General features: G+C 47.1%; 1 protein-coding gene across 1 annotated transcript in view; it reads left to right on the forward strand.

Annotated features, from left to right (window-relative positions):
- The window catches only part of Tbxas1 (thromboxane A synthase 1), a 164,891-nt gene extending 152,752 nt beyond the window's left edge, over positions 1 to 12,139 (forward strand). The window contains exons 10-13 of the mRNA XM_028768455.1: positions 469 to 560; positions 8,744 to 8,881; positions 11,284 to 11,446; positions 11,895 to 12,139. Coding sequence (XP_028624288.1) covers positions 469 to 560; positions 8,744 to 8,881; positions 11,284 to 11,446; positions 11,895 to 11,969 — 468 coding nt within the window. The 3' untranslated portion in view covers positions 11,970 to 12,139. The remainder of the gene's footprint in view (positions 1 to 468; positions 561 to 8,743; positions 8,882 to 11,283; positions 11,447 to 11,894) is intronic.
- Positions 12,140 to 13,012: the final 873 nt, after the last annotated feature.

The raw sequence follows: 13,012 nt of genomic DNA on the forward strand, positions 1-13,012 counted from the left end.
GTCAGAGAGAGCAGTGGAAGTATGCATGCCAGCTCTCAACTTGCTTTCCCCATCCATAGTCCAGAATCCCAGCCCAGGGAATGCTGTCGCCCACAGTGGGTGAGTCTTCCCCCTCAATTAACCCTATCAAGATAATACACTGCAAGCCCATCTCCCAGCTGACTCTCCCTTCTGTCAAGTTGATAGTACAAACCCTCACACTAGATCTCTCCAAGGTACAGCTAAAGACCCCCAAATCCAAGGCTTCATTTGTTTGTCTTCAGTAATGTAAAACACCAAGAAATGAAACAAACAGAGCATGCTGGAGGCTACCATGAGGCCATCTGGATGGAATCTACTTCTCGGCTTGTGGGACTTTCACAGAAATGTTTGTTGAAGTTGGAATCAGAGCTCATAAAAAAAAAAAAAACCCTAAGAGCTGTGAGATTCCTTCTAACACAACCTCCTTTTGTCTGCTTCCTGCCTCAGCCAGCCCCTGAGTACCGCAATCTGCAGGAAGGACTGCCCTATCTGGACATGGTGATTGCAGAGACCCTGAGGATGTACCCACCGGCTTTCAGGTATGTCTGTGGCCCCTTGAGCATTACTGTTTGGGGCCTTCACTGATCATTAGTCTGTTGGCACCTATTATTACACATTCCTAGGGGGCTGGGTTGGTTGGGTTCCTGGGTTTCTTTGTATCCCCTGGGGCACCAGATACAAGGCCTGTAGAGTCTGGCTCATTCTCCTGTACATTAACTACCTTTACCAAACATCACTAGCCTTGCAATGGCTTTTCTTCTCGGCTCAAACCTATCTCTTTGGCCTCCTAGCCTTTGATGGAATCTGCCATCACCCCTGCCCATTGATCCATCCATCCATCCATCCATCCATCCATCTGTCTGTCCATCCATCCATCTACCCTTCACTCATTCATCACCTGTACATTCTGTGCTAGGCACTAGAAAATTAGTCTACATACAAAACAGGCCAAAGCTCCTACCCCTGGAAAGGGCATTTAGCAGAGGACCATCTAGGGGTAGAATGTTCCTTCCCTGGTGTCCAAGAGCTCCTTGCTGGAACTCTTGCATAAGAGTTCTTGCAAAAGACTTCATAGCAAGGATTTCTTTTTTCAAAAATTGATTTTTATGGGTATGCGTGTGTGTGTTCATGGGCTTAAGTGCACCACTAGCAAGAACTTGTTGTTTTTTTAATTGTTTATTTTTATGTGCATGTATACCTGCATGGGTTTCTGTGCACCACATGCCTGCAGGTGCCACCAGAGGCTGAAGGGCATCAGAGCCCCTGGAACTGGAGTTTCACGAAGTTGTAAGCCACCTGATACTGAACCTGGAGAACAATAAGTGCTCTTAACGGCTGAGCCTTTTCTCCAGCTCCACAGTGAGGGCTTCTGCCCGGCATGCCAACACTCTGAGCTGTAACTGTCCTACATATTACATTCTTGGACACACTTCAGCACTCATGACAGGTGACTAACACATCATCACACCCACCTGCAAATCAGATCAGTAACCAGGTCTACCTACTTCTTTCAAACTTCCCCAAACCAAGTACCCCAGGGGGAAAGGTATCCTAACCAGGGTCCCTCGAATGTAGTGAAGATCGTGAGCAGACTTCATAGAAGGAGCACGAACCACTGAATCACACCTCACAGACTTCACCCAGCACTTCTTCAAATACCACACAGACCATATGGAGATAGCTCTTGTCATTTTTGAGAGAAACTTGTGATTTGAGGGTACCTCAAACGGATGTTTCAAACCACAGACATGAGAGGTGTGTGTACAGATATAATCCAAAGAGCACAGGCCCAGAAGCAAATACACGAAGCTGCCGCCGCACGGTTGAGGATCTCAGTACAGAGCAGCTCAGTAATTCAAAAGTGTCCTTCTTGCTCTTCTGATGCTGCCAGGAAGACCCAAGTCTATGGCCCTCCTGTGGCTTTCTGAGGAGCCACAAGTAACCTGATGTCCAGTCCTTCCTTCTTCTTCATGATTTATATCCAGCTTTCCTCCCACGGGACTTGCTGGCAGCTGGCATGCGCTGCAAAAATGCAAATTCAAAATGAAATTCAAAACAAATCGTTCAATAGTAAAAAGAGAGCGAGGCGGCTTCAAGGACCATCTCTGAGTCCCAGGACTGACTGACAGTGTGGTCAGGTCTCGATACAGTTGCTGAGATTCCTGGAAATGAGGGAACTGGCTGAGCTCAGCAGCTGTATCTGCAGCAGGAAGAAAACGATATAAATTGGTCAAAATGACATCTTTTCAGGACGGGTGTGGTGGCGCACACCTTTCACCCCAGCACTCAGAAGCAGAGGCACGACATCATTTCAAGATGGGTGTGGTGGTGCACACCTTTCACCCCAGCACTCAGAAGCAGAGGCAGGTAGACCTCTGTGAGTTCCGGGTCAGCTAGATAACATAATGAGAACCTACCTCAAACTTAAAAAAAGAAAAAAGAAAAAAAATTGTTTCCCAGATCTAAACCCAATCAAGAATTCATCTCATAGCCAGACATGGCAGTGCACCCCTATAATCCTAGATAACACTTCAGTGGCTGAGCCAGAAGGATCGTGGTTTACAGGCTAGCTTGAGCTGCACGCAAAGATCCTATCTTTAAAAAAATGAAAATAAAAAAAAACTCCCCCACCATCCTGTCTCATCTAGGTGACACATTAAGGAATGAAGGGAACAGGCTCTAAAATAAACCCCACAGGGGCAGACACTTCAGCACGCGGACGCCGCCCCACAGCCTCCTGATTGTAACTGAACTGAATATTTCTATCCCCATCTCACTTTCAAATGAATGAGACTCAGACTATGATTTATTTATTAAGCTTTTGTGTAATTACTGGGTAAATTACCCCAGTCTAATGTTCTAATAGCTAGACTGGCTACTTCCCCAACCGTGCTCCCCAAATACTTGCTGTTTGAGTCTTCCAACAGTCTGTCCTGAGGGCGGGGGCATTCCATTCAGGTACATGTTCCTGGTCCATCACAGCTAACGGAGACTTCCTGTACCCTCTGTCCTCTTCCTCCTCATGGTCCCTACCTGCGACCCCAGCCAGGTACCTCAAAGGCTGCTTCCTTCTGTCCTCCTCAGTAATTGGCATTGCCTGTTTCATTTAACCAATAGCTTTAAATTGGGGATCAAGGTTTGCACAACAAAGGCTGGAATACTTTTGCTCTTCTTGGAGCAACCAGGTCTTGAGGTACCGAATTTAGTATGTGAATACAGCATTTGAATGGCTACAGCAGACCAACTCCCAACAGACTATAAATAGCCAATGGGTGCAGGAATAGTTCTAGGAACAAGATGAGAAAGATCTCCCTTGTTGATGGCACTGGGAAGCAGGGAAACTGAACAAATGGTGAAGCTTCCTTCATCCAATGGAGTCCAGTGCCTGGGCTGCTCTACACAGGGCTGGTCTAGTGTAGGACAGCCTGAGGCCTGGCCTGGTCTGCTGAATGATCCTAGCTGGGATCCATTCCGTCCCGAGCTTCTCTCTTCCAATGGAAGTGAGGCCTAGATGTCTGCTCTGCCTCTCTCTCACACGAGCATGGGGAACTCAGAGGTGACAGAGGAAGAAGCACCTTGGAGCAGCTGCAGGATGAAATCTCAGGACAGGAGCACTAGGTACCAGGCATTGCAACCACCACTGGCATGGGCACGGCTCCATGAGTTTCCCTCATTTGCTTCTGGAGCTGCTTCACAGGCACATCCAACCTTAGCAGCCCCCGGCTACCCCATGCAGCAATGCAGTAGAGGGACATGGCCACTACAGGTGCCGCTAGGCACAGGACAGGGAATGAACATCCAGAGTGAACAGTCCTTTTCCTGCAGTTTCTTAAGAAAGCATGTTGATTTCCACATACCAGCATGGCTTACCTGTAAGAAGCTTACAACAACAGGTAGCAAAGACACGACCACCGCTCAGTTGTTTCTAAGCCTTATACAGCATAGCTCAGCACATTTTCATGAGTCAGACAGGAGACCCAGCAACACCAAAGAGGACAGGCCCTATTCCCCAGCTTGTAGGGAGTCCTGTGTGCTCGTCCTAGTGGATTTTAGGAAGGACAGAAAGGTGGAGTTACCAGGGCATGGTCATGTGTCTTCTGGAACTGAAGTTGGGAATTTCATATTCCATGTACTAGCTGAGTTTTAAGTTCTGGGTTTTGGAGTCAGCTACAAGCCTCATTCTGAAAGGTGTCAGAGGCTTTGGATCTAAAAGGGGTCCCTAGCCTGGTTTCTTACTGTTTCTGAGACATCCAAAACAGAAAGATTAAACAAACAGAGGAACCCGTAGTTACTCGTAATTCCTTTCATGAGCAAATCCAATATATCATTGCACTTTGTCTGATAATCGTATGTCCTCTAAGGAATTTAGGGACGACTAAGCCAATCACTTGACATAAACACCGGCATCAGATTATCGTTAACATCTGTGAGGGCAGGGCAGGAGTGGACTATGCAGGTGCACATGCACACATGTGGAAGTGACCAGTCACAGCTGTCATCCTCAGGAAGGCCACCCATCACCTTTGAGACAAGGTCTCTTTGACCTGAAGTTCATCAATTAGGTAAGATTGCTGGCTGGTGAGCCCCAAGGCCATTATCTCTGCTTCCCCAGCAGAGGGATTACATACCCACTATACACCCAGCATCACACTCAGGTGTGTGTGCTGGCAAGGCATGCATTTACCAACTGAGCCATTGCCCCAGGCACAGGATTATTTACATTTTATAGTAATTACAAAAATAATATGCTTCTACTTAAAAACAAACCATAGACGATATAGAAGGAGCTAAAGAAGATGAACTTCCAGCCCTGCTCCGTGACATCCCCCGGAAGAGACCATGGTAGTTTAGGCATTGAGTTGGCCAGCTTTCTATTGCCAGCACAAACACCTGAGACAGACAACTTAAAGGAGGAAGGACTTATGTTGACTGGTAGTTCCAGGGGTTTCCATCCAAGGTTAGCTTGTTCCACTGCATTCAAGCCTGTGGCAAGACAGAAGCTCTCCAGAGGAAGGCCACGGGGGTGGGGGGGGGGGGGGGAGGAAGGCTGCTTACTTCATTAAAGCCAAGAAACAGAAAAGGAGAGAAAGAAAAGAGGGTAAGGGGAGAGGGCAGGACGAGAGGGAAAGGTAGAAAAGGGGGGAGAGAGGGAAGAAGGGAAAGAGAGGTGGAAAGAGAGGGGGAAGAGGAAGAGAGGGGGAGAGAGAGAAGAGGGAGAGGAACAAGAGGGGAAGAAGGGGGTAAGGATGAGATAGCTCCTTGCAACCCGCATCCTCCAATTTGGCCCACTGCCTAGTTTCAATGCCACTAAATTATGAATTCCATTAATGGATCAATTTCCTGATAAGTTTAGAGCCCAGTGATCCAATGACTTGCCTTCAGTGCATTGGGAACCATTGCTTTAAACACGTGACCCTTAGAGGGGAACACCTCATATTCAGACCATATTTAGGAGGTATTCTTCTAGAAATGTGTCCACATGCAAACACATATAGTCTACTTCTGAAAAATAAAACATGCTTAGACAAAACAAACAATCCGGCTGGATGTCTTCTACCAGATGAGGAAGACGGCCAGAGTCTAGGGCAGTGGTTCTCAACCTGTGAGTCATGAGCCCTTTATCCATCGTCATCACGGCAGCCTGCAGGCACACATGGTGCTGGAGAAGGAGCTGAGAAGTCTACATCTTGATCCAAAGGTCTTCCGCAAGCAGCCAGAAGGAGGGTGTCTTCCGACTGAGCAGAGCTTGAACATTAGAAGACCTCAAAGCTCGCCTACACACAATGACACACTTCCTCCCACAAGGCCACACCTCCTAATAGTGCCCCTTCCCACTGGGCCAAGCATATTTAAACCACCACAATGGGTATACTTACACTACAGAACTGCTCCCTTGAAAATGGCTCAAATGAGAGCATATATGTGTCTACTCACAACAAAGTAGTAAGTAAACAAACCTTACCAAGACCAGTTCTAGCATTAGAATACTCCAGTTATCATAACAGCTAATAGGACAAACACCCTTACTCTAGTCATCCTTATGTACTATTTTAAGTCTTTAAAGCATACAAGATTTTCCATTAATCCTAGGCCCTTGCCAAGGGACGTATAGAAGTGAGAAGGTATAGGAACTGGGAACAGGCAGATGGAAAGAGTGCACATCTTCCAGTATCCTGGCCCTGTAAGGAAACCAGGTCTTTTCTACACAGGGAAGGTGTCTCTGAGACTGACCTTTGGCTCAGGCTCTGGTTTTCCTGATTTCTCATCTCCTGGTTTCCCAACTCCCTCTGGTTTTAGTTGCTTTGTTTGAGAATCTGAGGGTTTTTTTTTTTTAAAAAATGATGTATTTATTTTATGTATGTGTGTGCACTGTCACTGTCTTCAGACACACCAAAAGAGGACATCGGATCCAATTATAGATGGTCATGAGCCACCATGTGATTGTTGGGAATTGAACTCAGGACCTCTGGAAGAGCAGTCAGTGCTCTTAACTGCTGAGCCATCTCTCCAGCCCATTTCCTTCTGTTAATCAGAACGTCATTGATGATCAGTGGCCCAGGAGGGACAGAAAGAGTAAGATAGCTGCCGATGTCCATGGGGTAGGCTGCCCAATACCTTTGAGGAGCTTGACGAGGACCATCTATGGGAGGGAGGAGACAGAAGCCAGACAGCAAGGATGGACCACCAGATGACAGAGAGAAAACTGGGGAAACTGAGGGTAACTGAGAGAGGCTTGATGTGAATGACAGGATGAGAAAGTCAAGAATGTCCTGCACCCCCTCAGATACCTGCCCTTGAAAGGTACCTCTGCACCCCACTGCAAGGCACGCAGCGGGCCATCCAGCCTCACTTCACCTTCAAATGAGAAAGGTCTGAAATGAGGAGCGTGGGGAAGGGTTTTCTTTATTCAGATAGGAAGGTGAAGTTTGAAAGAAACCCTCAGAGCACCGCAGCCACAGCTGCAGAGGAGAGGAGAGATAAGGTCAAAGGGGGAGTGGGTGCTGACGAAGAGAAAACAGTGCCTGTAACTTCACCCTTGTCCAAAACAAGACTTTATCCCATCCTTTAAAATTCTCTATAAACTCTAACCAGAACTCTGAAGAGGCTGTTCTCGAGATTAAAAACTTAAGAGATCACATGTTTGCACCCTAAAGCAAGCAAGGCGGGTCTGCGGTTCTCTACCTCTAGTTCGATTTATATAAACTTATTTCTAGTCCCAAAGCAGAACAGCATACTGAAGAGAGAGGCTCAGGTTGGGGAAGTCAGATAAGGGCATCACAGGGTTTGGAGTTTGGGCTCCAGGGGTGGTGTGACTAGAGAAGAGGCTGGGATACAGTGACTACAGATATGCAAAGGGCTTGAAAGGATTCAGTAGCTGAAACGTGTCTGTTCTATCTCAAGCTTGGACAGATTAATTAGTTGAGTCTGTTACTGAAAGCCAGCAGTAGCTTTACTTCTGAGTCCTACTTGGCAGGACGCATCTAGAGGCGTCTTGGACAAGAATTCAAAGGAAGAGGCAAGAAGTTGTATTTGACCCATGTGGTTCCCATGCTCAGGCCCAGGGGTGGAATCCTAAGGCTATAGAATTGTAGAGCCAGCCGTTAGATTAGACGCCTGGCCCAAGGCAATAGGGCAAACCTCAAGAGAACTATTTTGGGTTTGTAAGTTTTTTTTTTTTTTTGATGGTTCCACGAGGGGAGGTTTATTAAGAGAGTGGGAGAGCAAGAGGAGAGAGAGAGAGAAGTAGAGAAGAGTAGAGGCCGGCCATGACCACGTGGAGAGAGGGAGAAGAGAAGGGGAGGGTTTGTAAGTTTTAAGGAATGAGGATCATGCACTCTTAAGTAATGGCTGTTGTGAAAAGCTGTGGTAAGACAAGACACAGAACTCCAGGAACCAAGAACAGTTGTCACAGGCAGGCCACGGAGGAGCAAAGGTGGCTCTGAAGACCCAGCTCTCGTCTTAGTCCTGGCTCAACACTCCTTGCAGCCTGAGCAGGCAAACATCTCATACTGTAAGAGCAACTTCTATTCCCTCACCTGCTCATGGTCTTAGTCACGCGTCCCTGTACCAAGCTTGTTCTCCCTGAACATCCCCAAATGCCCCCAGACCCCCGGTTGATGATCTGCTTTCTCCTTATTTCTCCCTTTATTCCATGAAATATAGTTGTATTAATCAGGATTCTCTAATGGAACAGAACTGATAGAACGAATATGAAGATACAGGTTGCATGTCCACAGGATGGGCCACCCATTATTTACATGATCTTATCATGAACCAGCCATAGAGTTGTGGGTAGAGGATGGAAGTCAGACAATGGGGCTGGCTGCCAAATGAGGAAGATGAAGCAAAAGAGAGAGCGGGGATAATTAGAGGAGGCTTAACTGTGAGTGGGAGGTGAGAAAGGCCATAGATTGGCTGGAATGCAGCCCCTAGAGGGGACCTCTGCAACTCCCAAGTCCCATGGAGGGGTCTACAGTACTCAACCCATGGCTGTGCCATTATCTCCAAGAACCAGGCATGTCACAAGGGCCTTGAGACTGGAGGTTCCTTGGGAGTACCGGGTTTATGGGACAAAAACTCATTTTCTGAATGGTTCCTCTTGGGAAGAGGGCTGGGTCCTGAGTCTCCAACATCACACCATACCCAATCTTGGGTCCCATAACACCCTAAAGCCCCTACCTGCTTGCACACTGGCAAGGTTTCCTGCCTCTGTCTCCCACAGGTTCACACGGGAGGCAGCACAGGACTGTGAGGTTCTGGGACAGCACATCCCTGCAGGTACAGTGCTGGAGATAGCTGTGGGTGCCCTACACCGTGACCCAGAGTACTGGCCATACCCTGAGACCTTTGACCCTGAAAGGTAAGTGAATTCATTCTGTCTAGCACGAGGGTCCCTGAGGGATGTGAATGTATAGGATAGAAATTTTGCCATAGAGACAACAGCCCGGAGACACAGGCATAGCCATCTTCAAACAAAGACCACACCAATTCAGATAGACTGTGAGACATCATTTCCAGAGGAAAAACTGAATCCAGAGATCTAGCATGACGGCCGTAATGCACACCATGGTCAGTATCTTTTGTTTTTCCAAGCCAGGGCACAGGAGGCAGAGTGGCAGTTGTTGTTTTCGGTGTTTAGATTTCATTTCTAACTATATGTATCACGTGTGTCTGTATCCAAGTATGTGCATGAGAGGGTAGGGACCTGTGGAAGCCAGAACATCAGGGCTCATGGAGCTGCAGCACAGGCAGGTGTGAGCTGCCCAACAGAAGTACTGGGAACTGAACTTCAGTCCCTGCAGGGCCGTGTGTGTGTGTGTGTGTGTGTGTGTGTGTGTGTGTGTGTGTGTGTGTTGTTTCACCTCCATTCAGTGCACCCACATCAGCATAGCTACCCTTCAACTCTAAATCCATGAGATCCCAAAGATCTGGATCCTCTTCTTTTCATGGACATGGATCTGGTCCATTGTCAACTCCATCGCTAGGCTCTGTGGTATAAATACCTGGACAGTCCTCACACCCTGCTCCCTGTCAGAATCAGTTGCTTTTCCTTTCCCTGTGACCCACTAGGGGATGCAGGTAAGGTGCCACTGTAGTTCTCCTTCCCTGACTCCATCTAAACCCAGCCCACCTCTACAACCTGCTCAGGGACTGAGACTGATAACTAGCCTCCTGCATCTTGGTGGGTCCCGCAAACGTGGTAAAGATTCATAGCCAGAAACAGCAGCTGTGGGGCACAGAGCATCACAAGAAAGCCTAGAAGTGGTAAGAAACTAGCTGGCCATCATAGATTATTAACTGTCACTTAGCTCTACGGGAACTAGGGATGAGATCTCTGACAGCAAGCTTAGCCATTTTATCTTTGGTCCAAATCTTGAGGCTCCCGGATATAAAAGTATTTTTTTATCCCCTTGATGTAATTGTTGTCTTAGAGACTTACTGCTAAATAAGCTCACCCTTCCTACTTCTTTCTGAACTCTGACTGGCTGGTTCAACTCAGCATTCTGGCTCAAAATTCCTCTCAAAGCTGACTGATTTAAATTGGCTTCTCTCAGCTTCTAAGTGAATAGCTCTGCTTGTCCTCAGACTAACTCCGGCACTTTGTTCTGATCTGGCTCCTTATTCTCTGGCTTCATTGCAGGTCCTTTGCTGACCTGCAATGGACTGTATGAACTCATGAACAAACTCAACTCTACTGAGCTACACTGACTCCCAACTGACTCAACTCAATGTCACTGAACTGAACTGACTGAACACTCAAACGAACTGAACTATACTGACTTCCAACTTCCCTCTCTCTCCCTGCACTGCTCTTAAATAGCCTCCTTTTCCTGTCTGTTCTCCTGAGAGTTGGGTGTATCCTATCTCTGACTCATTCTGTCCAATCTTTCTCTGACTCATCACTTTGTCTGCCCCTCAACTAGAGGTCACTTTCAAACACAGCTGCTTCCTTCTACAAACTAAACTTACCTTCATTGTTTAGGATTAAAGATGTATAACTAAGGGCATGTCTTTATTCTAGCCAGAGCAGCCACGGTGCTGGATTAAAATTCCTCTTCACCCAGGGCCCCAAGCTTCCCACATCCTGACCAGCAAAGCCAAGGTGGTGGTGGGGGCAGCTCCCAGGCCTCAATGAGATGACATATTGGGACCCTGGGAAGGCTTCAAGGATGTGACCAAAGTGCCTAAAAACTTTGCTGAGAGGAAATGAGAGGAACTGTGTGGTCCAATGTAAGGGGTAGACGAGCACGATAGGGTCAGGATATGCTGGTCAAGCCTTGGAATTCTGGATTATGTCCTGGCTTCACACACCCTTGGATAATAACTTCCTAGGTGAGGTGAGAAGGTTCACTCAGCTGACTGTCTGAATGGAACACTGCTTCTAATACTTGGTAGAATAGTGCTGAGTTGTTGGTGATCAGAAGCTACCAGTTACCGAGAGCCTTAAGGGCAGTTCTGGACACAAGATCTTGTTGGCCCTGATGAGGGAAGGGATCTCACATGAAGGAGTCACTCAGCTGGAAATGGGACTTTAGATCAGTGGTTCTCAACCTGTCTTAACCCCCTTTGGGGGTCACATATTAGATATTTACATTAAAACATAACAATAGCAAAATTACAGTTACAAAATAGCTATGAAATAATTTTATTATCACCACAACATGAAGAACTGTATTAAAGAGTCACGGCATTAAGACTGAGAACCGCTGCTTTAGATAAGCAGGTGTTTGAGGCCAACTGTAAGCTTTTCCTGACCCTTAGGTTCACAGCAGAGGCCCGGCTTCAGCAGAGGCCGTTCACATACTTGCCCTTTGGAGCTGGTCCCAGGAGCTGCCTTGGCGTACGGCTGGGGCTGCTGGTGGTCAAGCTGACACTACTCCAGGTCCTACACAAGTTCCGCTTTGAAGCCAGCCCTGAGACTCAGGTGAGGGTCTGATATTCCCGGGTGGGGCCAACCCTGCTTCTCTGCCCCATAGTTCGTCAGCTTCTACTAGGCCAGTCTAGTTCCTCTCCTCTCAGGGACGCCCATCTCTTGATGAAAACAGCATCCTCCATCTCATCCTCCATGAGAAGGGAGATGAACGAATGCTTTGTGCTCGGGTAAGTGCTGGCTCATAACCCCACATTGTGTTTTCCTATTAGCATCGGCCTCAGTACAACAGCATAAGTCCTAATGGCCACTGATGGCTTTAGAGTGTTTAGCTTTTCCTATTGAAGCCAGGGACCCTCACCTCGGCTCCTTCTGACCCCAAAGGTTGTGTCTCCCAGCCCACAACTAAATTTTCACAAGCCGTGTTTCGGGTTAGGTTCTAAGAAAGTTTCCTGGTAGATATGGTTAACTTGGTCAAATATTTTAATTTGCTCTATTTTAGGTTCCACTTCAGCTAGAATCCAAATCTGCTCTAGCCCCCCAAAATGGAGTCTACATCAAGATTGTGTCACGCTGATATAGAAGGCACGTGGGAAAGAGGAAGCACTTTGTAATGATGACATCTGCACATCAGCGTCAGGAGGGCACCAATCAGGATTCAAATGAAAGCCTCCTGTGAAATGGAAAGCTTATGGGAATATATATCTTAGGTGATTAAAAGGGTACATGGCATATGAGCATAAGTTATTTACGTCACGGTTTCTAAATGTTTGTCATGCTTCGTTTTGATATTACCAGTGGGGTTCAAACCATGGTTTTCTTGGGACTGAGAGTTAATAAGGGAAAGGTCATTTTGATTAAACTGAGAGGATAGTGTCAAAGAAGTCCTGGCCTCAGGACAGAGGTATTCTACAGTGCAGGGGACACAGGAATGCATAGGTGAATAGTCCTCACAGCACTGGTATAGGCTTTTTTACCTTCTCATGATTCTTGGGTTTCAGAGAAATAATGTATACAGACACTCAGCCTCCAAAGTAGCCCCAAAGCCTCGTTATACTTTGATTTCTTAAATAAGGACAGAGAAATTTACTGGAAGCTTCCACAGATAGAATAACATAGGTTAGAGGACACTGTTGACTCTCTTGATAGTTGGTCCTGGGGTTCAGAATCACCGGAGAAAACCAAACATTCCTGGAGACCTCCAGGCCTCCCTTACCTCCCTGACAGTTCTCCCACTTCCTGACCACTCTATTGCCGCTGAGGAGGCCTGAGTGTGCAGGTCCCTGTGGAAGCAATAGTCCAAAACCTATGCAGGAGGGGTGGGCATTTGATGAAATGTGTTAGAATATCTGCTGCCAAAGTGTGCAGGAACCAAGGCAGGAACACACAGATGCAACTGATCATAGGTCCAACTGATGAGAAGGCTCTGTGAGGACCCAGTCCTGTCCCTACTCACAGCAGACAAGGTAGGTCCGGTCTACAAACGCAGGAACAGCCTTTCCTCCCCAACTCCACCTATCCATTAGAGGTAAGAAAATAATACAAATATACATGTGAACATGTGACCATATTGCTAGAACTTGGAAGGAGAGGTAACAAGTAAGGGACCCAGACTTTCAG

This window comes from Grammomys surdaster, unplaced genomic scaffold (assembly GCF_004785775.1).
Source record: "Grammomys surdaster isolate TR1022 unplaced genomic scaffold, NIH_TR_1.0 186, whole genome shotgun sequence".
NCBI lineage: Eukaryota > Metazoa > Chordata > Mammalia > Rodentia > Muridae > Grammomys > Grammomys surdaster.